Source organism: Phyllopteryx taeniolatus, chromosome 17 (genome assembly GCF_024500385.1).
Source record: "Phyllopteryx taeniolatus isolate TA_2022b chromosome 17, UOR_Ptae_1.2, whole genome shotgun sequence".
In the NCBI taxonomy this organism is placed as follows: domain Eukaryota; kingdom Metazoa; phylum Chordata; class Actinopteri; order Syngnathiformes; family Syngnathidae; genus Phyllopteryx; species Phyllopteryx taeniolatus.
In genome coordinates, this window is record NC_084518.1 from 262,223 (window position 1) to 288,837 (window position 26,615).

General features: G+C 50.2%; 1 protein-coding gene and 2 long non-coding RNA genes across 5 annotated transcripts; 1 reads left to right on the top strand and 2 right to left on the bottom strand.

Moving 5' to 3' along the window:
• Positions 1-2,814: 2,814 nt before the first annotated feature.
• On the bottom strand, positions 2,815-9,242 carry LOC133467677 (uncharacterized). The gene is made up of 3 exons (XR_009785275.1): positions 8,728-9,242; positions 7,788-8,097; positions 2,815-7,688 (listed from the first exon to the last, which is right to left on the bottom strand). It is a non-coding gene; the product is annotated as an uncharacterized LOC133467677 (long non-coding RNA).
• A 3,572-nt stretch (positions 9,243-12,814) lies between these two features.
• Positions 12,815-24,935, top strand: LOC133466819 (fibroin heavy chain-like). 3 transcript variants are annotated; one of them, XM_061750870.1, is made up of 43 exons: positions 12,815-12,969; positions 15,157-15,315; positions 15,415-15,480; positions 15,556-15,576; positions 15,710-15,913; positions 16,005-16,088; positions 16,156-16,962; positions 17,053-17,100; positions 17,194-17,256; positions 17,338-17,367; positions 17,478-17,540; positions 17,623-17,667; positions 17,759-18,187; positions 18,310-18,345; positions 18,526-18,771; positions 18,855-18,887; positions 18,977-19,309; positions 19,394-19,423; positions 19,509-19,685; positions 19,850-20,017; positions 20,101-20,133; positions 20,225-20,467; positions 20,661-20,696; positions 20,799-20,897; positions 20,975-21,016; positions 21,113-21,160; positions 21,341-21,394; positions 21,616-21,711; positions 21,795-21,818; positions 21,912-21,932; positions 22,007-22,033; positions 22,111-22,155; positions 22,251-22,442; positions 22,536-22,820; positions 22,920-22,958; positions 23,082-23,403; positions 23,503-23,541; positions 23,663-23,983; positions 24,083-24,121; positions 24,244-24,474; positions 24,593-24,631; positions 24,715-24,762; positions 24,845-24,935. In XM_061750870.1, the coding sequence occupies exons 1-41, from the start codon at positions 12,876-12,878 to the stop codon at positions 24,627-24,629; spliced, it is 5,409 nt and encodes a 1,802-aa protein (XP_061606854.1). In that variant the 5' UTR covers positions 12,815-12,875; the 3' UTR covers positions 24,630-24,631; positions 24,715-24,762; positions 24,845-24,935. The 3 variants fall into 3 exon arrangements, with proteins under 3 accessions (XP_061606854.1, XP_061606855.1, XP_061606856.1); XM_061750871.1 differs by having other exon boundaries at positions 15,713-15,913; XM_061750872.1 differs by lacking the exon at positions 21,341-21,394.
• Positions 21,275-22,711, bottom strand: LOC133466849 (uncharacterized). The gene is made up of 2 exons (XR_009785057.1): positions 22,572-22,711; positions 21,275-22,477 (listed from the first exon to the last, which is right to left on the bottom strand). It is a non-coding gene; the product is annotated as an uncharacterized LOC133466849 (long non-coding RNA).
• Positions 24,936-26,615: the final 1,680 nt, after the last annotated feature.

A 26,615-nucleotide genomic window follows, 5' to 3' on the forward strand; every position in this document is an offset into this window, starting at 1 on the left:
TACTGTACAGGAGGGACCTAGCAGTCAAAAGGCGTCACTGATTTCAACATGCAAATGGCTCCTTTCGAGAGACGTGCGGTGCCGTGATATGGCAATCATCTGGAGGGGGGGGGGCACGTGGAGGATCCAATCAGATTTCAGGGGGGGGGGGTCCAGCGCTACCCCGGCCTCCCCACTGGCTCCGCCCCTGATTACCGAACGTGCGGTACGTTACTGAATCAAAGACGTTACGTCAATCCAGGCAACCCTTCGGAGTCACCTGATGACGTCATTATGTACACTGCAAACTGCAATTAGTGGAGGAGGAAAAAAGATGAATTGTACAGAATATTGGTGTCCAATTTGTATTCGCTACATCTGCTGCTCGATGCTTTTGGAAAACCAAAGGTTGCTGAAAAGTAGCCAAGCGTGGCAACAAACGTGCTGAATTGGCATCGATGCAGAGCAATAAGGTCAGCAGACAGGAAATCGAGAGACCAACTTCCTGCTTGGCTGACAGAAGGGAGCGAGCGACGCGCTAATCGGCAAATGTTTGCCATTTAAGGCAGGCAGCGCTAACACAACTTCTTTCTTTCATTCCCGATGACTTCACTGGTGGAATCACGTCATCAAGCACACGCCGACTCTTATTATCATCATTATTATCATCACACTGCTGCCTTGTATCAAATACTCCGATATTTATGCGCCAATAATCTCCCGTCTGAGAAACGGTGCAAATATTTGCGCAGCGTGTGACGTTCCACATGTATGTTATGTTTCTAATGACAACACGCTAAGCTCCTTATCATGTCTGCTACAATAACAACTTTCCCTTCTTTTTATTTGTCGTCACGTCACAAGATGAAGGCGGCGTCTCCTGGGAACTTCGAGGCGACCGGCTGGGAATGTTTTCTCAACACATCAAAAAGTGAGGATAACCGTCGAAAAAAACCCTCGTGGAATGCAGATTATTCTGCGAAAGTTTCACGTTTCAGTCTTGGTTCATTTACAATCGCGACGCCCCACTGTTGTGCTTTGCACTGATTGGCTGGCTGACGTCACGTGATTCTTCTGCCTTATAGAGCGTCTGGGTTATTTGGACTTCACTTGACGTTACCAAATATGGTTCCTATTAATGTCTGCATTCTGCTTGGTGTGTGAGGAGGGGGCGGGGCTTAGCGCAAAACCGGAGGAAACACATGAAGTCAATCAAACATCAGTGGAGAGCTGAAGAACAAAGCAAGAAGGCATTTGAGAGCTTCCCGACACCCAAATTGAGGGCAGCGCATGTGTGCCTCCAGGTTCCAAGTTAGCATGTTGCCTCTGGGCGCAAATTGATTTTGTATTTTTTTTTGCTTCACTCAACCCCAACAAATTGTCCATAGGTCAGTTTGTTTTTATGGTGACCGGTGTCCATTAGCTGGCGACCATTCCAGGGTGTACGTCGCCTTTCGCCCGACTTCAGCCGGCGCGGCCGCAAGGTGCGACACCTCCGGCATTGTGCTGCATGATGAAGGGGCCCTTTTTACAGCGGCCCTTTATTGCGGGCAGCCAAAGGCGCACCTGTGCCGTAATCGTCGCTGTCCGATCGGCATCTTGATGTGGCGCACCTGTGAGGTGGCGGGATCGCCTCGGCAAAGGAGAAGCGCTCATGAGCACGGATACTATTTGGGAGAAAGTCCGTTTGAGGATTGTCTGGCAACCAGTTCAGGGGTTTTTGGAAGAGTCAGGACTCTCGAGAGCGACTAATTTGGTTTGGTTGGCCTCATTTCTGAACGGTGCTGCAAAAAACAAAACAAAACAAAACAAAGTGTGTACAGGTTTCCAGCCATTTGAGGAAGAAAAACAATTTTCTGCGACTTGAAAGCGGACACACGATGGGTTTCCTCATTGTGGTCTCAGAGGTAGTGAAGAGCGGGAACCCTCCGTCTGGTCGGCCGTGTGCGTGTCCGCGCGCACCTACGTTTGAAACGTACACGAGCCAATTTTTTCCGACAGCGAGCCGGTTACAGAAAGTTGAGCGACACAAATGGAATCGGTTCGCCACCGCAACGATGTTGCTATTGTAAGCGGCGTTTGAAGAAAGGCTGCGGACTTTTGAAAAGTCGTACAAATCTTGACTGAAAATACGTTGCTTGGATCTACTGATCGTCCATCCGCTTCTCCTTACGAGGGCGGCGGCGCCGGGAGTGCTGGGGCCTACGCCAGCTAGCTACTTATGTCGTTATCAATGCTGCTACTTGGCACTTTTTCTTAACCAATTGGAAAGTTGACTGGCAGTATATTGCCTGTTAAGGCATTAATGACAGTTTATAGCTCCGTGCCCAATTTTTACATTTGCTGAATTGCAATTTTTGTGGAGAGAGCCTGAGTCCGTTTTAGTTCTATTTTTTATTGAACGTATTTTATTTATTGTTCTCCGTTAGAATTTTGCATCGACGGGCGGGGGGGTCCGGCTCGCGTAGGCGTCCCGCATGTGACGAAGGCGCCGCGGCTTTCACAGTGCATACGAAGCAGACGGCATGAGAAGGAAAACCGTGATGAGAACATGAACGGAAGAATAGAAGGATGGATGATGAAGGATAAAAAGATGGAAGTTGAGAAGGAGGACAGAAGCCGATGCCCACTTCAGCCTCTTGAAATAGCAGAACGACGGCAGCGATATTTTGGGATTTTATGGACGTTCGAGCGTTTTCCTCCTGGCGTGCGTGCTCCGCCCACACAAACACACACAAAAATATGCATAATATACATGATCTATTTTTTTTTTTTAAGAATGTACATATATGTAGAGAGAGAGAGAGAGACAGAGAGAGTATATAGGCCCATCAATCATTTCAGAATCAGAATCATTTTATTTTGCCAAGTATGTCCCAGAAAAAAAACCACACAAGGAATTTGCGTCCGCTCGTCGGAGCCGCTCGAGTACGACGACAGACGGTCAATTGACAGAGAACGCTTTGGAGACACAAAGACATTGAGGGGGGAAAAAAACAAACAAACAAAAAAAAACACTCACTGAGCAGTCAAGTTTTGCTCCAATCAAAAAGCTGCAGATGAAATGTTTCGCTGGTCCAACGTCTTTGGCTCCTCCTCTTCTCGGTCAACAAGCGCGTTCAAAGTCCTAAGAAGAAAAACGTCCCGAAAAGTAAGGCGCTTGTGTTCGTCACGTTTGCGTTGAGATGCGCGGGCCTCAGGGCCCCGGGATGATGTCATCGGCCCGGCTTCGTCCGATCCCACCGAGGCGCACAGCAAGTGAAACGCAAGCACACGAAGGGAAAAGTCAAGTGTGGCGAGGCGGAGTTCACACCAAGTTCAAAGTGCGGGCGATGGATGGAACGGTCGAGAGGCCCCCCCCCCCCCCATCCTGGTGTTTGATGTGTTGTGCTGCGGATCGGCGCCAGCCCGTGTTGAAGCGGGTCAAAGGCCACAATGTGTTCGCACTTTGCTTGACTCAAACATCGAGTCAGGAGGGATTGGGGGATATTCTCCAGCTGTGACATCACCGCTTGCCCCCGAACGTCCCCACGGAAGGTGACCCGCCGCCAAAGTGCTTCACATTTCTTTATCTTTGGCAAACACAAAGACGATGTCACGGCGGCGCCGGGGGGCAAACGACCAGTCAGCAAAAACAAGAGGCCAACAGAATGAAAAACATATTTCCATGCACTACGCCGGACACGCCGACATGCGGTACACGCGTCTCTCTGACACACACACACGATCAACACACGCTCGAGTGCATTTGAATGGGAAACTTTTGACTGCATTCAATGCTTGTGACGATTACGGATTAACGCGCTTATTATTCGATACAAAGACGGAACGACACGTCCAAACAATGCTCAACAACGTCAGAATGAAATTCAACATGTTGTTATGAGCGCATAGAAACTAAACATAAAGTTGATTGGCTTTCCGAAGGTCACGTGACACTTTGGAGATTTCCACGCGGCCGCCATCGAAACGCATCGGCTGCGCCTGCAAAACTTCAAGTCCAAATGAGCGCTCGTTCGCTCTCACTCGACACGGGCAAAAGTCTTCAACGCGCACGACACGGTCATCTCTTTCAAAATCCGTACAGCATAAAGTATGCTCATAAGTGTGTAAGAATCTGTACGCTCATACATTTCTCAACAAGAATAAAAGTGATCGTCTTCATTGAAAGTATGTCGAGTGTTCCAATTGTCCCTGTTCAAGCGTCCACACACACACACACACACACTTTACTGTAGCTTAGCTTAGCTTAGCTTTTAGCAGTCATTATTGAGTATTTGCTGGCAACACGCACACACGACACGCTATACAGTGTGTGTGTTGTTGCGTATGACTTCATCCAACATTACTGGACGAGTGACTCATGTCTACTCCGCGACTTTTAAAATATCACACACAGTTGTCAACTTCGACAAGCTGACATTTGATCGAATGGTCGATTGGTCTTTTGTAACGGGCCAAAATCCAAAGAAAGTTCAGCGCAATGCATCTTTGTCCGCAGCGCAAATTAGAATCCAACAATCCGACGGCCGCGGTACGGAACCTGTCGACTTCTCATTCAATTCCACGTGACTGACAAAAGTCTCGACGTCCGTGTGGCTCATAAACGGTATCTAAAAAAAGGGTTTCCGTCACACGGAGACTTTACAAACTGGAGTCGATTGTCCAGCGGGCCCGCTTCACATTTTCGCTGGCAGCCGCCGCACAAAAGCAAATATTGTGCAGACGAGCTCGACCCCCACCGCACACCGCCCCTGCCAAACAACCCCCCGGCCCCCGCACGCACTTCGGAACACGAACGTGTTTACCGAGCGTGTCGTCATTCTGCGCGACGGCCGGCGTTGTTCGCACATAGACGAGCACACACGCCTGCGCTTGCGTCTCCTCGCTCAGCAGGCTCTTGGACATAAGGCGCCGCTTGTTGCATTCAAAGATGCCGCACAAGAAAACTAATTCTTTCCGAAAAGGATTTCGAGGGCGGCGGCGCGGTGGACGACCGGTCAGCGCGTCTGCCTCACAGTTCCGAGGACCGGGGTTCGAGCCGCGGCCCCGCCTGTGTGGACTTTGCGCGTTCTCCCCCGTGCCTGCGTGGCTTTTCTCCGGGCACTCCGCTTTCCTCCCGCATCCCCAAAACATGCATGAATTGGAGACTCTCAATTGCCCGTAGGTGCGAACGGTTGTTTGTTTCTATGTGCCCTGCGATTGGCTGGCGAGCGGTTCAGGGCGTACCCCGCTTGTCTGAACAAATAGATTTCGTTGATTTCAAGGGCCTGCCTGAAATGATTGCTGCTGCCATCTTGACACACACACACACACGCATCGGCGTCACGGTGTGGCCAAGCAGCAGAGAGCGACCGTGGAGGCTCCTCAGAAGATCGCGGGTGCGGCCTCCCCGCCGCCGACGGCAACGAGGGAAAGCGCATCATCGAAGACTCGAGCCACTCTCGGGCGGGGGGCTACGGAGCATCCGGTGCAGAACCGCCAGGCTGAGGAACAACTTCTTTCTGGAAGTTTTTAGATAGAAAACCTTTCTTACTTTCAAAAAAAAAAAAAAAGGCCAAGTGTCCAACTCTAAACGAGATGATTTGTCAAGTCAAGTAGTTCAACTCAGTCAAGTCATTGGACTGAAGTCTCTGAAATTTGGATTATTCAATTACATACCAATGGAAATTGAAAGAAAATCTGGATACATGGGAATTTCAATATTTACATGAAAATGGTGCTCTATGAACAATAGGGATCAGGACAGATATTTTTATTTTAGATTTGAAGCGCGGACGTAATTTAATATTCTTAAGTTCCGGCGTTAGCTCATTCCATGATTGAGTTCCTTTTATTGAAATCGACTAAGGTGCAATTTGTAGATTTCGATTTTACATTTTGAGCTTTTACATTGCGCAAGCAACAGCAGAGGAATACAAATAAAAATAGCCAGTCAAACGTAGCTCCAAAGTATTGTTTCTTGTTAACAAAGTACTCAAGTCAAATGGGCCATTAAAACAACTCAATAAAAAGGAGACGCACAATTTCTCGCACAAGTAAGCGGATGGCTTGACTCCCCGCGTGCGTCGATGCGCTCGCAAAAGCCGAGCGTCGTCTCGCCGGCGCGAGAATGTTTTGCTACGAGATACGCCGACGCCAGCGACGATAACGCTCCCAACGTCGCCGTCAGATAAACAAGCACGCAAAAAAACATTGCTTTCGATTTAAGGCCTCGGCATTGAATTCGTCATCTCGGCAGTGGGACGCGCACGCGCACACACACACACACACACACTGTTGTCATGCGTGTTGTCGTGTTATGTGTTGTTACCGTTGTCATCAAGCGTCCGAGCGGTTCTCACAGCCGGCCGGCCGTCGATAGCAGCTGCGAAGAGTAACAAACGCACGACAGAGCGGTCGCCAGCCGCCAATGGTAAACGGTAAATGCACTGCACTTCTCTAGCGCTTTCGCTACACCATCACAGTGCCCAAAGCGCTTCACATTCGCCCATTCATTCATACAGGGGTCCGCATGGAGAGGAGCCAGATGAGGCGGCGTGGGCATCTGATTCGGACGCCTCCCCGGTGAGGTGGTCCGGGCGCGTCCCGCCGGGAGGAGACCCCGGGGACGACGACGTCCTTCGGCCGGCCCGGGAACGCCTCGGGATCCCCCCGGAAGAGCTGGATGAAGTGGCTGGGGGGTCCCCGCTAAAGCTACCGCCCCCGCGACCCGACCTCGGATGGAGGGATGGATGGATTCTTCCATCCACCAATGGGCTGCCGCTGGCGCTGCCGGGCCCACTGGGGGCAAATTAGGGTTCAGTGTCTCGGCCAAAGACACTTGGACACGCAGACAGCGGGAGCCGGGATTCGAACGCCGGACGACCCGCTCAACAAAAAAAGCCCTCTCAAATCCTTCGGAACAAAAACATTTGAGGTGTAACAATGGATCAGTTGAATCAACAACTGATCGATCAACAACTATTTTGTTGATCGATCAGTCGTTCGGAGACCCGATTTCTGTCGTCCTCCATGGAAACAGATTGATTTGTTTTTGTGTTTTTTCAAAATAAGCCATTTGCTAAATCATCGGCTTTTACTTTGGAAAGCAATCATCGACATTTTGGCCAATTTTCCAAACGGCGAACCGGACCGTCATCAAGTTATGTTTGCGCATTTTCCTGTCTGCTGTTACGCCGCTTTGCTCGTATTTGAAGGCGTTTTTGGCCCGGACTTTCTTTTCGGCGAGATCACACCAGAGCCCTCTCCAAAAAGGCAAGACACAAAACAACTTTATTCATCCAGTGAGCTCACCAAATGATGCGTGAATACACGAAGGGATTTCGGAATGATGTCGTTGCTCGCGCCATCGTTTGGTCTCTGCGACGGTCAACTTTTGCTCCTAAGCAACAACACAATCCGCCTCCTCTTATAACTCCCGTGAAACAACATTTTCACAAGGTTCCACAATGCAGGGCGGCACGGCGCCGTAGTGGGGAGCAAAAGTGCCCCACACTTCTGGAGTTCAGGGTTCAAACCTCAGTGCTTTTTTTTCCCCCCTCGGTTGCTTGAATTTTCCTTCCTACATTCCAAAGACCGGTTGAGCTTCGTTGTCCCTAGATTGGACTGGCGACCGGTCCGTCGTTTGTCTATATGTGCTCTGCCGCGGACTGGCGACCGGTCCGGGGCGTCACCTGGGATAGGCCCCAGCTCCCTCTCGCGCAACCCTAAAGAAGAAGTGGAAAGAATCCATTCCATGGAAAACTGCTCGTTCGAATTTTGGAAGTAACATTTGAACATTCGCAAGTGTAAAAATAAGTTCTCACCGTTATCATCACAACGCGTAAGCCGAGCGAGCGTATTTTTGCCGCAAATGTTGCCGGCCTGGGGAGCGAGCGCTCGTTTGTTTGACTTGCCTTGTTATTGTTGTTGCTAGCATGTTGCTAAGCTCCCGCCCGCAGCGTGATGGATGTTGTTGCTCAAATCGAGCTCATTACGGCCGCCATGAATCATGAGACTTTCCAGTGTGCGTAATGGCGTCCTATCCAATGTCGGTCTGCTTGTAAAAACGCGCCACTCGAGCTGCGTTTCCTGTTGCCGCCGGCCGCAGGTGGGCTTGATTGACACTTTCAGCACCTGCACAAATGAATGGACAGACTCATAAACACGTCAAAGTTGACTCACAAGACAGAAACACACACACACACACACACACAGAAACGCTGACTCACGCGCTGTCAAGGCGCACATGAGCAGCAAACCCTGCTGGGGAGCAGCCCCGATACCCCCGAAAAACACCAAGACCACCGCCGCAAAGCAATAAGACAAATGACACCTGGCAACACGGGACCACACGTGACCACACACGACACCGGATGACAACGTCTCGATACGTGACGACGGCACATTGCAACGCATGACGACACGTGACATATGTATGTGATGACGCGTGACAAAACACAAGTCGGAACATGTGAGGACGCGTGACGACAAGTGACAAAACATGACAACACGTACGCACACGTACGACAGTCGATATGTTACGGCGCAGAAAGAAAAGTGAGAAAATGATAGCAACTAAGCATATGCGATGACGCAACACCTGACATAACGTGATGACACCCGACAAAACGAAACAGGACAACACAACAATATTTCACCACATGTGAAGCTACATGACAATATGTGACAACACGCTGGAATCGAATTGTTGAAAGGCATGGTCAAATCCAAAGAAAAAGCAAAAGCCAGGGGAGGAGTTCCTACTTTGATGTGGTCATCGTGCTGTGGGTGCGAAGTGGGAACAAGTTGGCATTTTGTTGCAGCCCCCCCGGCCAAGCGTGATGCTACGAGCGCACAAAGCACGGAGACGTCCGGGAAAACATGCGCGCACGCTGCGACGGGAAACGCGCCGTGTGGGCAAAAGGGCGCCAACGCGTCCCGCCCGCTCGGCATGCGGCCGTCCGTGTGGCACGCACGTCATCGTTGGCCTTCGATTGTTATCGGGGGAATTTCTCGCAAACGTTATTGCCAAGAAATGATCCTTCCCATGACTCATTAGGACCCCCGCTGAACAACCCTAACCCCGCCCCCCCCCAGAGGGTTGAAACAACAGGCAATCTAGCAGTCGGCCTTGCGCAAACACTGAACGCAGACATCGTCCGTCATCATGTCAACACTAACGCTTGCCGACACCACTGCGATCAATTCATCACCCGGAGGCCGGACTCCACGTGGACACGTCGGACGGACAATCCTCAAACATCGGAGGGATTCGGGAATCGCGGATAAATCGACTGCGTTCACAACTTTTTATTCTTATTTATTATTTGTATTCTGTCATTTTGAATGTGATGGCATATTTACCACCGTGTTACATCACCTTTCCCTTTAACAACACTCAAGTATTCGGGTATTTAGTGAGGACACTAATTGTTCAAGCTTTGGATGTCGGTTTTTGATGCGGCGCCGCCTCGTGAGGGATCGAAGGTCACGGGCATTCAATGTCGGTTTGCGGCCTCGCCGCTTCCATGCGGTGAGTTCACCAGATTCTCTGAACCTTTTGTTGACATGATGGACCGCAGATGAGGAAATCCCTCAATTCCTTGCCATTGTACGTTGAGGAACACGGTCCTGAAACTGTTGGGACTATTTTCTCACACACTTGTTGACAAAGAGGTGAACCTCGCCCCGCCTTTGCTTGTGAATGACTGAGCAATTGAGGGAAGCAATCACGGCACCCGCCTGTTCCCAATGAGCATGCTCACCTGTGCCATGTTCCAAACACGTGTTTGATGAGCATTCCTCCACTTTTTTGCCGCCTCTGCCAGCTTTTTTGGAGCCTGTTGCAGCCATCAAATTCTAAGTTCATGATTCTTTGCTAAAAAAAACCCAAAGTTGATCAGTTTGAACATGACATATCTTGTCTTTGTCGTGTATTCAATGAAACATAGGTTGAACATGATTTGCAAATGATTGTATTGTGTTTTTCTTCATGTTGAACACAATGTCCCGACTTCATTGGAACTGGGCTTGTACCTTCCAGCATGAATGGTGCCTTCACAGATGTGCAGGTTACCCACGCCATGGGCACTAACCCTAACCCCCGTACCATCACAGATGTGCAGGTTTCTTAACAATCCGGATGGTCGGTTTCCTCTTTGGCCCGGAGGACACCACGTCCATGATTTCCAAAAACAACCTGAAATGTGGACTGGTCAGACCGCACGCTTTTCCACTTTGCGTCTGCAGTCCATCTCAGATGAGCTCCGGGCGTTTCTACCTGTTGTTGATTTGTGGCTTTCGCTTTGCCTGGTAGAGTTTTAACGAGCATTTGAAGATGTAGTGAGCACCCGTGTGAACTGACGATGGTTTTCCGAAGTGTTCCTGAGCCCGCGTGCTGGCAACATCCTTTCCACAATCATGCCGGTTTTGAACGCCGAAGGCTCGAAGGTCGCGAGCATTCAATGTCGGTTTTCGGCCTTGTCCCCACGTGCAGAGATTACTCCAGATTTTCTCGGACTCTTTTGACGATATTCTGGAGCATAGTTGATGAAATCCCCAAATTTCTTGCAATTGTACATTGACAAATGCTGTTCTCAAACCGTTGGACGATTTGCTCACGCGGTTGTTGACAAAGTGGTGAACCTCATCCCAACGGAGCCTTTCGGGATGCTCCTTTTCTACCCAAACATGACACTCAGCTGTTTCCAATTCACGTATGAATGTTTTTTTTTGTTGTTTTTTTTAGCATTCCTCAACTTTCCCAGTCTTTTGTTGCGCCTGTCCCAGCTTTTTTGGGAAAATGTTGCAGGCATGACATTCAAAATGCAATTGACAAGATTCTCCTTTGCAATGCCGTACACAGCAAAATAACACAAAGCAAATACAAACCCCAATTCCAATGAAGTTAGGACATTGCGTAAAATGTAATTCAAATGATTTGCGAATTCTTTTCCACCTTTATTCAATGGAATACACTACAAAGACAAATCTATTTCCCGTTCAAACTTGTTCAACAGCTAAGCTACAATTCCATTGCAGCATGCTGCCAATGTTTTTGTCTTGAGTTCGTCGTCACATTTGTGTCGGGCCAATCGTACACGACTCGTGCGCTCGCCGTGGCGGTCTCGCCGCGCTGCACCATTTGCATATCTGTCGTTGACCGATACCGGCCACTCATGTGCCCGAGTAGCGTCTGCGCCATTTTGCCGACGGGGAATTTGCTCGCGTGGAACCCCGTCGGGCATAACCTATACTCGCTACACGTGCAAACAACCCGACGCTACACTAGGGGACCCTGTAGTCAGTATAGGCAGTCGTGAAGAAGATCTGAAGGTGAGAAATCACAAATAGCGGCGTCCCTGTGCGCAGTGCAGCTGGAGGCCACGACAGTGTCGCTCGTGTGAGAAATTGTGCGTGTTGTTTTCAGACAGCAAAGCGAACAAGTGGAAGCAGGTCACTTCCTCCGTGGCACCGCAAGTTTGTTATTTGCAAGCTTTTACGACACAATACCCGCCCATGAATGCCCGCTCTGTGGCCCTCGCTCACCCACGCGCGAGCGGTCCTTTCAAATGTCGCCGCATCCCGCCACGCTTCTGCGAGGCCGCACGCACACGCGCGAAGGCCGCAACACGCGGCGCGCACGCGCGGCTGACGCCGTCGACCGGCGCAGGTGCGACTGCGATGATGTCACACTCGCTCGAGGAGGTGAGCACAGCGGAAAGCTGCGCGCACACACACAGAATGTTCTCAGTACACAAAGTGTGTGAATGCTTCCACTGTTTGTTAAGTGTTGCTGAATGGGGTCATTCTTTGGACTCTTTACACACAACAAGAACATAAAAGAGCTGCCAAAAATGACAGTCGGTGCGTCAAAAGGCTGCGCCTGCTCGGATCGGCCGAGATAGCTCACTGACACGCGAGCGGAACGTGCACACGGCTGCGAGCGAGCGAGCGATACTTCTTTGTCTCCTTGCTTGTGGTGAGCGCGGCCGTGCTTCAGCACATAACTATGCGCTGACATCGACACCAAAGAGGAGACACAAACTAATCGCACGCCGAGTATGGCGGCTCAGGTGGCGAGCGCGCACACGCACACGCAACGGTGTGTACGGCAGACAAATCAAGTCACATGACCTCACTTGCCGGCCGCAATCATTAGCTCAATCAATTGCGATGGATAATATCATCCTCATCCTCACCCTTCATCCCGCAAGAACACGACACGATCAAAAGTCCGACGTGTGTCTGTCTGTCTGTCTGTCCGTCCAATATGGCATTTATTCATCGAACCTTTTCTACAGCTGAATTCGGGCGACAGAAGCGGGGTACGCCCCGGACCGGTCGCCCGTCGACGTGACGTACAGAGTGGACACACAGCGGACCGGTTGCCAGTTTAGGCCTCGAGGACGCTGACGCGCTAACATGTTTTGGCGGGGAAGGTTTGGATTGGGAGGCAGACCCGTTGAGCGCAACGCCGCTGTGCAGCGCAGACAGGACGCTTGCGAGGTGTCATTTACTCGAACGGCCCCGTCCGTCCGTGAGGGTTGTGGTCCTCGAGCCCTCAATTTGCGTCTCTCTCCCTGAGACCTAGCCGCCCCCGACTTGGCTCTCCATGTTCTCGACGTGGTTGGCAGCAAAGAGGCAAATAAATTATTTTAATGAGGTGATCCAATGTGTTTTCTCTGCTTGTCTATCTTGGTCTGAGAGACTGCGGTCCAATTAAAGAGTCCCGTCCGTCTCGCCGCTTCGGGCCCCCCCCCCCCGACGGTCGGCCCCAATTACGAGCCCCCCCCCCCCCCCCCCCGGCCCCCGACACGCACGCCCACCCGCCACTCTCCGCAAAGGCCCACTGGAAGCTCGGAGGGATAAAACGGGCTCGCGCGGAGCGGCCCAGGACATTTGGGAGCAGGATGGCAGGAGGCACGTGGAGTTCGTACCTCGGCGGCATCGCCCTCGGCCCGGTCCTCGTCCTCCTGGCGTTGTGCGGGCCCACGCTGCAAGGAGGTGAGTCGCCGGCACGTCACACGCTCTGCAACAAACGCGCAACTCGACATTTTCACCGCTGACGAGTCTCGCTGCTTCTCCTTCACATCTGCAAGTATCGCATGCGCGCTTTTCGAGTTGCAACAATGAATTGATTATCAAATTCATCCACTATTTTGATAATCGATTCATCCTTTAAAGACCTCGTTCAACTTAAAATTGTCCAAATCTTTGAAATTTCAGCCTGTCAATATTAAATCTTCTGAAAACAAATGAAAGCGAGCGGATTATCTTTAGAATCTTTGTTGTTGTTTTGGTGTCAAAACGCTTTTACTTCGGAAAACAATCCTCATCGTTTTTGCAGATTTGCCGACAGATTTGACGGACCAAACCAGGAACTTTATGTCCATTTGTTTTTGAACAAAGAGATGGAAATGAAAACAGGTTTCATCCAATGTTCTAAATCTCAACTGGAATTGACAGGTGAATGGATGATTCAAATAATGACGAGTTGCAGCATGTACAATATGGCCGACGCCGATCACATTCGGGTGAAACGTCGCATCTCCAAAAGTTTCCCTTTTCCAAAAGCGTCGAGCCGTTCGAATTGGGCGACATTCCCAACACTTTCCGTTGGTCCACGCTTTGTCCCAATAACACACAGAGCCGGAGACTGACCAATGGAATCGATTTGTGGAAAAAGAGGAAACGGAGAGAATTTGCACATCCGCAGTGACGAGATTTCATATTTAGATTTCCTATTCACGCACGCCGCTGCTCAGTCTCATTGGCGGATGTTGCAATTACGTCAAAGGACATTTGTTATGCTTTTAATATTCTTCTTCTCGGGCGCCGCCGCTGTCCGCTTACTGTCTTTTCTTCGATTCTATTCTGAGATGAGCGATGAAGATGACGAGCTTGTCAAATATTCTTTGCGTTACAAATGTCACGCTGTGTCCTTTTTTGCTTTGGTCTGCTTTCATGTTTTCCTGCGTCAGGTGCTCATTTAGTTCTGCTGTCTCGTCAACCTTCCGCTTCGTGTCGCCCGCCCGCTCGCCCGCTCTATCGCCCTCCTCTCCGATCTGGACTTCATACGGAACACTGAATCATCTCGCAGATATTTGTTATGGGTTTGAATTGCCTCAGTGTGCGTGCTTGTGTGTGTGTTTGACTTCTTGTCACTTTTCTTGGCCTTCGGGGCATTCGAAGAATTCTGCCTAGCAACAAGCACATGGCGAGCAGGGCCAGAGGAAATCCCCGCCGGCTGCAAGATTGACTTTTGCCTTCGATAATGAATAATGAATAATGCATGATTTGCCTCATCATCGTTCAATTCATAATTGCTTGTAGTGAACTGATCACATGATTTTTGCTGCCAGCCAACCTTTTAAACGTTTTGGTGGGAGGAGTCGAGGGGTCCAGCAGAGTCTCGGTGGGCACGCATCAATGCAACAATACATGACGTTACAATGAGATGAGTAATTCACATTCTTTCGGAATCCCAACACACTGCCAATTTGCTTTTCTTTCTACAATTGTACATTTCCTTTTATAGCCAACTTTCTATTTCTGGACCTCCGTTTTCATCCAACACAACACAGCAGAGGGAAAACATGTGTTCTGGATCAGGGGGCTTTCTGCACTCGGACCACTCGAGGCTCGTTTCACACACGCACGCCCCTAAAATCAAACCTCGTTGATTCTCGGTCTTTACAAACTGGTACTTACCAACGAAAGGGTTGGCGCTTGCAACGTCGTTAAGGACCGACGAGTCCATCCATCCGTTTTCTGGGCCGCTTCTCCTCCCTCGCTCGGGTCGCGGACGTGCCGGAGCCCATCCCAGCTATGATCGGGCAGGAGGCGGGGCTGAACACCCTGAACCGGTCGCCAGCCAATCGCAGGGCACATACAAACGAACGACCATTTAAAGTCTTCAATTAACCCACCGCGCGTGTTTTTGGGATGCGGGAGGAAAGCCGAGTGCCCGCAGAAAACCCACGCAGGCACGGGGAGAATATGCAAACTCCACACAGGCGGGGACGGGGATTGAACCCCGGTCCTCAGAACTGTGAGGCAGACGCTCTAACCGGTCGTGCCGCCGACCTTTCTAGAGGGAAGGAACTAACTTCCAGAAAAGAACTTCTTGAGCCAGACTTGAACCCAGTAGCAGAAAACTCCTAAGTCATCTAAAATGGACTCGGTGTGCAGGTTTGATCTTACCTGCCGGTGCTGGAGGAGCAGCTGGAACTGGCACAGGTGCTGGAACTGGACTGGGTCAGGATGGAGCAGGAATTGGATTCAGACCAGGTGGAGGAGCCACTGGATTCGGTCCTGGTGGCGGAGGCTTCGGACAAGGTGGTGCAGGAGGTTGGTGCTGTTGGTTATATTAGAAAACAAAAAGAAAAACCTTGTCTTCGGTGTCGACATTCACTCTGCCTCTTCGCCCGGCTGGCTTTGTCGGTCAAGGACCAGGAGGGCTCTACAGTCCAGGCAGTGGTGGAGTGGGAGGTGTGCCTGGAGGTTTTGGGGCTGGTATGACAAATGTATAGTTTATATGGTGCCATTTTCTAAGATTCATATTTTAATAGTTGAAACCACTTCTCACAGGTGTGAAGCCTCCTAAAACAGGTAAGACTTTCTGGTCCTGCTTGTGAGCAGTATTCGATCGCTACAAGTCAATAATATGTATGAATGAATGAATGTAGTAAATTCCATGTATTCATACATGGCACTATTTTCACACTTGCCTATGGTGGCCAAGGAGGAGTGGCTGGAGGCTTTGGACCAGGACAAGCAACTGCGGGTGGAGGGCTGGTTCCAGGTGGACTTGGGTCAGAAGGTCTTGGAGGCTATGGAACTGGACTCGGGGGAGCCTTTGCCGCCGGTTTGGGTCAAGGAGGTGTGGTCGGAGCACTGGGATCGCAAGGCACCGGTCAAGGAATTGGAACGGGCCTCGTACCTGGAGGTTAGTTCAGCGCTATTTTCACGTCATCACAAGGAGGCAATGCCATCACGTTGAATGGAAAGTCAATCCGTTTTTTTTTTGTTTTGTTCAGGTGGCTTTGGAGGAGGTTACGGCCAAGCCGGCAGTAGGCAGTACCCAGGACTTGGTGGAACTGGACCCAAACCTCCAAAATCAGGTTACCTGATCAGTCACGTATGTTCACCGTATCAAAAGATGGAAAATGACTCTGATTCTGGTAACAGGTTACAGCCCAGGGGGGACAGGATTCGGACCTGGTGGTGCAGGGGTCGGACCAGGGGGTGCTGGATTTGGTCCTGGGGCTGCAGGAGTTGGGGCTGGGGGTGCAGGGGTTGGGCCTGGGGGTACAAGATTTGGACCTGGGGGTGCTGGATTTGGGCCTGGGGGTGCAGGGGTTGGGCCTGGAGGTGCAGGATTTGGTCCCGGGGCTGCAGGAGTTGGGGCTGGGGGTGCAGGGGTTGGGCCAGGAGGTGCAGGGGTTGGGCCTGGGGGTACAAAATTTGGACCTGGGGGTGCTGGATTTGGCCCTGTGGGTGCTGGGGTTGGGCTTGGAGGTGCTGGATTTGGTCCCGGGGGTGCAGGAGTTGGGGCTGGGGGTGCAGGGGTTGGGCCAGGAGGTGCAGGGGTTGGGCCTGGGGGTACAAAATATGGACCTGGGGGTGCTGGATTTGGGCCTGGGGGTGCAGGGGTTGGGCCTGGAGGTGCAGGATTTGGCCCTGTGGGTGCTGGGGTTGGGCTTGGAGGTGCAGGATTTGGCCCTGTGGGTGCTGGGGTTGGGCTTGGAGGTGCAGGATTTGGTCCCGGGGGTGCAGGAGTTGGGGCTGGGGCTGCAGGGGTTGGGCCAGGAGGTGCAGGGGTTGGGCCTGGGGGTACAAGATTTGGACCTGGTGGTGCTGGATTTGGGCCTGGGGGTGCAGGGGTTGGGCCTGGAGGTGCAGGATTTGGACCAGGGAGTGGAGGATTTGGGCCTGGGGGTGTAGGTGTCGGGTCTGGTGGGAAGAGTGGTGGCAAAGCATCAAAACAACTTCCAGGTAAGGTCCTTCCGAAGACAACCCATTATTTTGTCAAATTTGTGAGTTGTCGGGCCTTGGTTGCTCATACTGGGCTATGCACTCATACAGGTGTCGGGGTTCCTGGACTGTATCAGGGTGGATTTGTTCCAAGTCAAGGTATGTAAAATGACACGCACACCAGATTTTTTTCTATCGAATTATTGAGACAAAAACTAACAAAGACATTTTGTTTTCATTTCCCTTGGTTAGATTTTGGAAGCCGCGGTGTGGTCCCTGGAGTGCCCACTGGAACTGGACTTGGGCCTCAGACAGGTGTGGACTCAAGACTTGAGATATGAAATCGCTCTGCAGAGCATAGCTTTACAAATTCGAGTGTTGCCTTCTACCTTGCAGGTGGCGGGGTACTCGGCCAAGGTGCAGACAGTAAGTGAGACCATCCTTTAAAACGGCAACCAAAAATCTATCCAGATATAAAGTTCTCAAATACAAAGTTCCCCAGCACGCCTCAGTCAAAAATGGATTTCTCTCTTAAGACGGTCGAGGACAGCAGCTGCCAGGGGTTTTTCGTGGTTATCCTCTCATATCACCTAAGTCAGGTAACTCAAGTCTGAGTTAGAATCATATTAGCGAATGGTTATTTATGACAGACAGAACTAGAATGTGCTTTTACTTCATCAGGAACAGGGAAGTCGAAAGGTCCAGCCAAAGCAGCAGCCAAGTATGGTAAAGGCACTTTATTTTGATTTCATGCCAAATGTCTCACAGCATTATCCGAAACAATAAATGCTTGAGATAACCTCATTGTGTCCACTAGGTGGAGCTGGAGCAGGTGCTCTTGGTCAAGGTGGTGTTGGACTGCCTGGAGGAGGGCCAGGTCTCCCTGGATTTGGAGGTGGAGCCGGAACAATAGGTGGACCTGGAGCTGTTCCTGGATATGGGGGTGGAGCTGGAACAGCCGGTGGACTAGGAGCTGTTCCTGGATATGGCGGTGGAGCTGGAACAGCCGGTGGACCAGGAGCTGTTCCTGGATATGGCGGTGGAGCTGGAACAGCCGGTGGACCAGGAGCTGTTCCGGGATATGGCGGTGGAGCTGGAACAGCCGGTGGACCAGGAGCTGTTCCGGGATATGGCGGTGGAGCTGGAACAGCCGGTGGACCAGGAGCTGTTCCCGGATATGGCGGTGGAGCTGGAACAGCCGGTGGACCAGGAGCTGTTCCCGGATATGGCGGTGGAGCTGGAACAGGTAGCCTAACAGGTTTAAGTGTGTTTTCCCCGTGTTGTTTTATAAAGCAAAGCATTCATCATAAATGAATGTTTTTTTTGAGGGAGTGAAGTCCATCAATCTATCAATGTTTTGTGCCCTAGGTTACGGTCCTGGCTCAGCCAAAGCACTCAAATACGGTGAGACACATCAGAATCACAATCAGAATCATCTTTATTTGCCAAGTATGTCCAAAAAAAAACACACAAGGAATTTGTCATTTGACATTCACCGTAAGTTTGCATGCTGTGACTTTAACAACCTTAAACAACCCAAGTCTGAGATTGCGGAGGACACACTCCCAAAAATATTATGTCCAGGTCAGCCTGGCGGTGTCGGCACTGGTGCAACTGGAGGCCTTGGTGGACCGGAAGGAAGAGCTGGCGTTGGCACAGGTGGCCGTGGATATGGTCCAGGTGGTGCCGGATATGGCCCAGGCTCTACTGGAACTGGGTTAGGTGGTCCTGGCAGTGGACCTGTTGGAGGAGGATATGGGCCAGGTAGTACTGGTATTGGACCAGGAAGAGCTGGGACAGGACTAGGAGGAACTGGAACAGGATCTGGGGGTAATTATGACTCAAAATGTCTGTTTCAATAACTCAAGATGCAGGTCGATATGCGTTCAACTTGGATTATCTTCATATTTCAGGATACGATGCCAATGCCAAAGCCCGTAAATATGGTAAGACGAGTCATGTCATTCAAAACATATCGAAAGTTGCATTTACTGTTTGGTTGCATTTACTACAAGAACAAAATATCTCCTGATAGGTATGTTCAGTGGAGCACTGGGCAGTCAAGGAATAAGTACTGGAGGACTTGTACCGGGTAGTGCTGCCACAGGATATGGACCAGGAGGAGTTGGACCTGGTGGTGCTGCAGCAGGGTTTGGTCCAGGAGGAGTCAGACCTAGTGGTTACGGACCAGGAGGAGCAATTGGACCTGAAGGCGGTGGTACAGGTTTTGGACCAGGAAGAGGAATTGTGCCTAATGGAGTGGGTACTGGCTATGGACCAGGGGCAGGAGTTGGGCCAGGAGCTGCTGGCACTGGATTTGGACCAGGGGCAGGAGTTGGGCCTGGAAGTACTGGATATGGACCAGGAGGTATGAAAAATTATTAAGATTTACTAAGTGAGGTCCAATGACTAATGTGGCACTCTGAGATGTTGATTTGTCTTACTTTTTCAGGTTATGCTGGTGCCAAAGCCCGCAAATATGGTAAGAGACACACAATTTTCAATACTTACAATTATATAAAACAAAATATGGTTAATTTTAGGTCTTAATGTAACTTTGGGTGCAGGAGGACTTGGTGTTGGAACGGGACTAAGTTCTGGCCTTGGAGCAGGAGGATTCCAAGGACGAGGTGCTGGAGAAGCAGTTGGACGAGCCGGCGCAGGACTAGGGGCAAGTGGACAGCCTGGTTCTGGTGTTGGAACTGGGGGACAACTTGGTGGTTTTGGACCAAGCGGTGCCAGAGGTACAAGAAGCTGGAAAACCTGGTTCAATTATTCATGTTTAATAATTAGTGCTGCTGCCTGTCCTTATTGATTATTTTAAACTATTAATAATATCATGAACATTCATCTTACAAGTTCTCCTGGTGGTGCCAAGTCTCTCATATATAGTACCTCCCATTTTCAGGTGGTGGAGGAGGTCCTGGGTCAGGTGGAGATGGAAGACAAGGGGGAGCACTGGGAACTGGTGGAACTGGATATGGACCTGGTGGTTACAGCCCTGGGGTTGCCCCTGGAACCGGTTTTGGGCCAGGGGGAGGCTACGGTGCAGGGACAGGGACTGGATATGGACCAGGTTCCTATGACTTTATGGAGCTATACTATAGCTCAAAATCTAAATTCTAACTGTGACTGAACTAAACAACATCTCATTCACAGGTTATGGAGCTGGCTCAAAAGCTGCCAAATTTGGTACAAATATTTTCTTCCTTGACTTAATTAAACATCCTGATATTCTTGTCCTAGCTCCAGTCCTCTTAAATGATCTGTGTGATTGGTGCAGGTCAAGGTGGAGGACTTGGCGCAGGAACCGGACAAGGCGGAGTCGGTGGTGGGGTACTTGGAGGAGGAGCCGGACAAGATGGAGTCGGTGGTGGGGTCCTTGGAGTAGGAACCGGACAAGGCAGAGTCGGTGGTGGGGTACTTGGAGGCGGAGCCGGACACGGTGGCGTTGGTGTCCTTGGAGTAGGTACCGGACAAGGTGGAGTCGGTGGTGAGGTACTTGGAGGCGGTGTCGGACAAGGTGGTGGGTTGTTTTTGATTATAGATCATTTTTCTCATTGATCATTATTTCTTGTAACTGGTGGAGACAGACCAAGCTAGACCTTTAACAACCTCTAGTGTCAATAGAAAGAATGACAGCAACCTAGACTTGCATTTACCTAACATACAGATAACAAACACACTAACACCGACCACTTGGTGTTTTGTCTTTTCAGGTTATGGTACAGCTGGATCCAAGGCAGACAAATATGGTAAGACATTGGGTAGGTTTTAAGTAAAGTATTCAGTCATTGAAAGGAACACGTTTGGTGGTAAATTAAGTGCAATCATTTTGTTAACCTGTGTGTCACCAGGACCAGGAAGTGGCACTGGTGCTCCAGTCAATGGCAGCGGTGTCTACATGAACGGAACCAGCACAGGTGGTACCGCTCGCACAACAACTGGACCCGGCGGTAAGGTTCTGTCTGTGTGAAAATATGATGAAATGTTATGTGAGGTTAGTCAGTAATCCAAATATGTGCTGGGTTAGGTCGAGGCGTTGCACGCGGAACACTGGCCCCACTAGCAGAAGGTATCTACACGTGACACACAACACAACTATAAGTTTGAGTCATTCTTCTAGGAGCATCTTTGTACGACTGTGACATATTGGTTATTATTGATCCAGGGGGAACTCGCACTGATGTCGGACAGGACGGAAAAGACTTTGATGGAGGTGCGTGTCCAAAAGAGAAGGAGCGAGAAGGAAAAAAGAGATTCAATCAATATGAGAAACATGAATTAAAATTCACACACATACTGCAATGCATTCTATTCTGGTTTTCAGCTATCCATGTAATCATCGCATTTTTATTAAGACCAACAGTTTGAATTGTAACAATCCGTCCTATTCCAGGTGAGGATGGTCCGGGCGGTGTGATAGAGGGCTCTGGCATTGCTGCAGGAGAAGGTGTGTTGAAATGCAACCTCGTTTTGTAGAGATACAACATTGCATTGTAAAGTCTGAAGATCCACAGCCTTCAAACACTAATCAAGGGGGTCACACTAATATTGAAACAAGGAAAATCCTTTCAAATCATTTGTTTTGACTGAGTGAAAGTGGTTTTACATGTGAAACAATGTGTGCTGTTGGATAAAAGTGTGCACATGAATACACCGCTATTGCAACAGGAGTCAGCGGGAGGGTCGGTGGGAGACCATTTGGTGCAGGAGCTGATGGAGATGGTCTGAGAGGGACAGAAATTCCTATCCTTGGAGGAAGACCAGGTAATTGTCACACATGTACAATTTTTATTTGACGAATCATCAAAGTCTGTTGTTTACACTGTTGTTGTTGTTTTCTGAAACAGGTCTTGGTGGGACTCCTCTTCCAGGTCAGTGTTCACATTAAAGATTGTGCTTGTTTGTCTTGGTGGTCTATGTCTTACGTGTGCCTGCGTGGTTGTTGTTATTGTGATGTCTTACAGGATCCACAGGAGCTGCACCCGGTAAGTTGACAACATTTGAAAAGATCACACAAAGCCTGCATGACATTTCTATTTCTTATCTTCTCACACTCCAGCTGGAAGAGGACCTGTCCAACCAACTGGTATGACGTTAGAGAGTCCAGTGTACTTACTATTAGACATCGCAACCGGAAGAAACTGCCAGGTCTATTATTTGCAGGGGCAAGTGGGGTCCTACCAGGTGCCAAACCTCTCAAACCACCAGGTGAACCACTGCCACTTTTGAAATTGACTGTTCCTACACCTTTTAATTTCCAATCATTAATAAACCTCCGCTGGTCTTCTGTGCTTTACCTGAAGGAGTCCCGAGAGGCGATACACCTGGTGAAGGAGAGGAAGAAGCACGTCCTGATGGAGGGACAGATGGCCGACGTAGGACAGGAGGAAGACGGACGGGAGTAGAAGGTGGTCCAACCAGTGCAGGACCAGTAGGCAGGGTTGGAGCAGGAGGAACGGCTCCAGCAGTAGGGGCAACACCAAAACCATCCAAAGGTGCCTCCTATGCCATTTCAATTTCTACATGAGATCTTTCGAACACAGGAACAGCATTTACAAGCAAACCAAATCCGATGATTTTCAATACAGCATACAATCCAGATGGGACCAAAGGTGGAGCTTTACCTGGTGGCGCAGGAGGTGGCACCGGGGTTGGTGGAGGAGGTCCAGGAGGATTTGGAACGGGACCTACGATAATTGGAGGAGGTCCAGGAGGAGTCGGGAGCGGACCTGGTGTTGTTGGAGGAGGTCCAGGAGGAGTCGGGACTGGACTTGGCGGAATTGGGAGCGGGACTGGCGTATTTGGAGGAGGTCCAGGAGGAGTCGGCACCGGGTCTGGCGGAGTGGGAACAGGTCTCACAAAACCTGGAAAAAGTGAGCTGCTTAAAAACTGGTCTATAAAATGTGTGAAAAGTACACAGTGAAGCCAATGTTGTAAAAAGATTGATTCATTTCATACATCATCAATCGTAGGTTACGGTGCTGGTGGAACTGGCGTTTTACCAGGTGGAGGTATGCCAATTACATTTCACTAGCAGAATGAAACGACAGACGTTTTTCAGAAAAAGTGCAGTCTAACCCGTTCCTCTCTCTCATAATGAATGTCTTTTTTTTTTTTTTTTTTTTTACGATCAGCATATGGGAATTTCGGTCAAGTAAGCCGAGGTGGGAGTGGACCTGGCGGTCCAGGAGGTGTTGGTCCTGGTCCAGGAGGAGTTGGGACAGGAACAGGTGTAATTGGAGGAGGTCAAGGACGATTTGGGACTGGGCCTGGTGCAGTTGGAGGAGGTCCAGGAGGAGTCGGGAGCGGACCTGGTGTTGTTGGAGGAGGTCCAGGAGGAGTCGGGACTGGACTTGGCGGAATTGCGAGCGGGACTGGCGTATTTGGAGGAGGTCCAGGAGGAGTCGGCACCGGGTCTGGCGGAGTAGGGAACAGGTCTCACAAAACCTGGAAAAAGTGAGCTGCTTAAAAACTGGTCTATAAAATGTGTGAAAAGTACACAGTGAAGCCAATGTTGTAAAAAGATTGATTCATTTCATACATCATCAATCGTAGGTTACGGTGCTGGTGGAACTGGCGTTTTACCAGGTGGAGGTATGCCAATTACATTTCACTAGCAGAATGAAACGACAGACGTTTTTCAGAAAAAGTGCAGTCTAACCCGTTCCTCTCTCTCATAATGAATGTCTTTTTTTTTTTTTTTTTTTACGATCAGCATATGGGAATTTCGGTCAAGTAAGCCGAGGTGGGAGTGGACCTGGCGGTCCAGGAGGTGTTGGTCCTGGTCCAGGAGGAGTTGGGACAGGAACAGGTGTAATTGGAGGAGGTCAAGGACGATTTGGGACTGGGCCTGGTGCAGTTGGAGGAGGTCCAGGAGGAGTCGGAACCGGTCCTGGTGTTGTTGGAGGAGGTCCAGGAGGAGTCGGGACTGGACTTGGCGGAATTGCGAGCGGGACTGGCGTATTTGGAGGAGGTCCAGGAGGAGTCGGCACCGGGTCTGGCGGAGTAGGAACAGGTCTCACAAAACCTGGAAAAAGTGAGCTGCTTAAAAACTGGTCTATAAAATGTGTGAAAAGTACACAGTGAAGCCAATGTTGTAAAAAGATTGATTCATTTCATACATCATCAATCGTAGGTTACGGTGCTGGTGGAACTGGCGTTTTACCAGGTGGAGGTATGCCAATTACATTTCACTAGCAGAATGAAACGACAGACGTTTTTCAGAAAAAGTGCAGTCTAACCCGTTCCTCTCTCTCATAATGAATGTCTTTTTTTTTTTTTTTTTTTTACGATCAGCATATGGGAATTTCGGTCAAGTAAGCCGAGGTGGGAGTGGACCTGGCGGTCCAGGAGGTGTTGGTCCTGGTCCAGGAGGAGTTGGGACAGGAACAGGTGTAATTGGAGGAGGTCAAGGACGATTTGGGACTGGGCCTGGTGCAGTTGGAGGAGGTCCAGGAGGAGTCGGAACCGGTCCTGGTGGCATGGTGCCTGGCGGAGTGGGAACAGGTCTCACAAAACCTGGAAAAAGTGAGATGCTTCAAAACAAATGAACCGTATGAAAAGTACACAATGAAAACCCTGGTCTATGAAATGTAAAACCAATGTTGCAAAAAGATTTCTTCATTTCAAGCGTTATACATCCTAGGTTACGGTGCTGGTGGAGGTGGAGTTTTACCATTTAGAGGTACAGCAATTACATTTTACTTGCAGAACAAAGAAACACTACATTTAAAAAAAAGTGCAGTCTAACTCTGTTCTCTGTCTCAGGTCTGCGCTTCCCGATTGGAGCTGGTGTAGGACAAGGAGAAAAACCAGGTAAAAGTACAGTACTTTCTTTGAGGACTTTCTTGCTTCCTGCGTGGTACAATGTCTTCAAATTTTTGTTTCTTCCTATTAGCATATAGGACTTTCGGTGCAGGAGGCCAAGGTGGGGTTAGGCCTGGTGGCTATGGTGGTTCTGGAGGTGTTGGTGCCGATCCCGGAGGTGTTGGTGCTGGTCCTGGAAGCTATGGTACTGGGCTTGGAGGTTATGGTGGTGGACCTGGAAGCTATGGTGCTAAGACAGGTAGTCCCGGTGGAACTGGGACCTTTGGAGTTGGAGCTGCTGGAGCTGGTCTTGGGGGTTTGGGAGGAGGACCAGGTTATGGTGGTGGTGCCGGTGGACTGGGGGGATATGGTGGTAAGATAATATTTCTGAAAACAAGTTTCTATGTCTTAAGTAAAAGCTATATTGACATACTATGTTCTCTTATTCAGGTTCAAGGTATGGAGCTACAAAGCCATCAAAAAGTACGCTGAGAATGACAAACATCCAGTCAGGCCTTTACCTCGAGAACTTTAACAGAAACATTGTTTATATGTAGGCTATGGGGCAGGAGCTGGCGGTAACAACCTTGGGCCTGGTGGCTATGGAACTGGAGCAGGTGGAGCCAGTTCCCATTCAGGAGATTTCGGACCGGGTGGCACCAGGCCTGGAGTATATGGGCCTGGCACGGCAGGAGCAAGTTTGGGTGGTGTTGGAACTTGGACAGGTGGTTATAGACCAGGTGGTGGTGCCAGAGGACCTGGAAGCTATGGGACTGGTGGAACAGGTCAAGGACTGGACATGAGGAAGGCCCCTAAATCTGGTATGATGACAACACCTTACTCTGACATTAAAAATGCAAAGTTTATACATTCATTGCCTTTTCTCTCTCTATGATAGGCTATGGTTCACCCTCGCTGGGAGTAGCTGGCTATGGCACTGGTGGCTTTGGACCAGGCGTTTCTGGCACAGGAACAGGTGGATTTGGACCAAGTGGTGGCTTCAGACCGGGTGCTGCTGGCACAAGAACAGGTGGCAATGGTCTCGGGGGTGCTGGCACGGGAACCGGTGGGTTTGCACCTGGAGGTGGTTTCAGACCAGGTGGTGCTGGCACGGGAGCTGGCAGATTTGGACCAGGAGGTGCTGGAACAGGTGGCTTTGGTCCAGGAGGTGTTGGCAGAGGAACAGGTGGTTTTGGACCCGGTGGCGGCGGCGCAGGAGCAGGTGGTTTCGGACCAGGTGGCCAAACATTCGGCAAAAGAAAAGCCCTGACACCAGGTGTGCAAAGATTACATTGTGGACACACAATCACGACAACAATAGACACTTGTACCAAATGCTAATATTTAATCTCGAATTGCATGCATGTTTCCCAACAGGGGGTGCTGTTTCCAATGGAGTTGAACCTGGTCTCTATGGCCCAGGGGGATACGGCCCAGGGGCAACAGGGACGGGCTCTTTCGGCTACGGCCCAGGGGGTGCCGGACTCGGAGGCTATGGTCCAGGAGGGGTCGGAACCGGACCGGCAGCGAGTGGCTCTGCTGGATATGGACCTGGTGGACAAGTGATTGGAGCAACGAAACCTGCTAAATCGGGTTACGGATCATCCTTAGGAGGAGCGGGCTACGGACCAGGTAAACAAAATACAAACTGAACTAAGCTGTTCTGAATTGTTTCCTAATCCAACAATCCGCCAGTGTCCAGCTAAACGCTATCTGTGCTCAGCAGGCGGTGCTGTCCGGGGTCTCGCAGGTGCAGGAATCGGGGGACTCAACGGAGGGGGTCAAGGTGAGTCTCATTCTCATAAAGGTCAACTTTCAATGCAATGCACAAATATGCAAAAAAAGATAAGGACAAAGAAAAT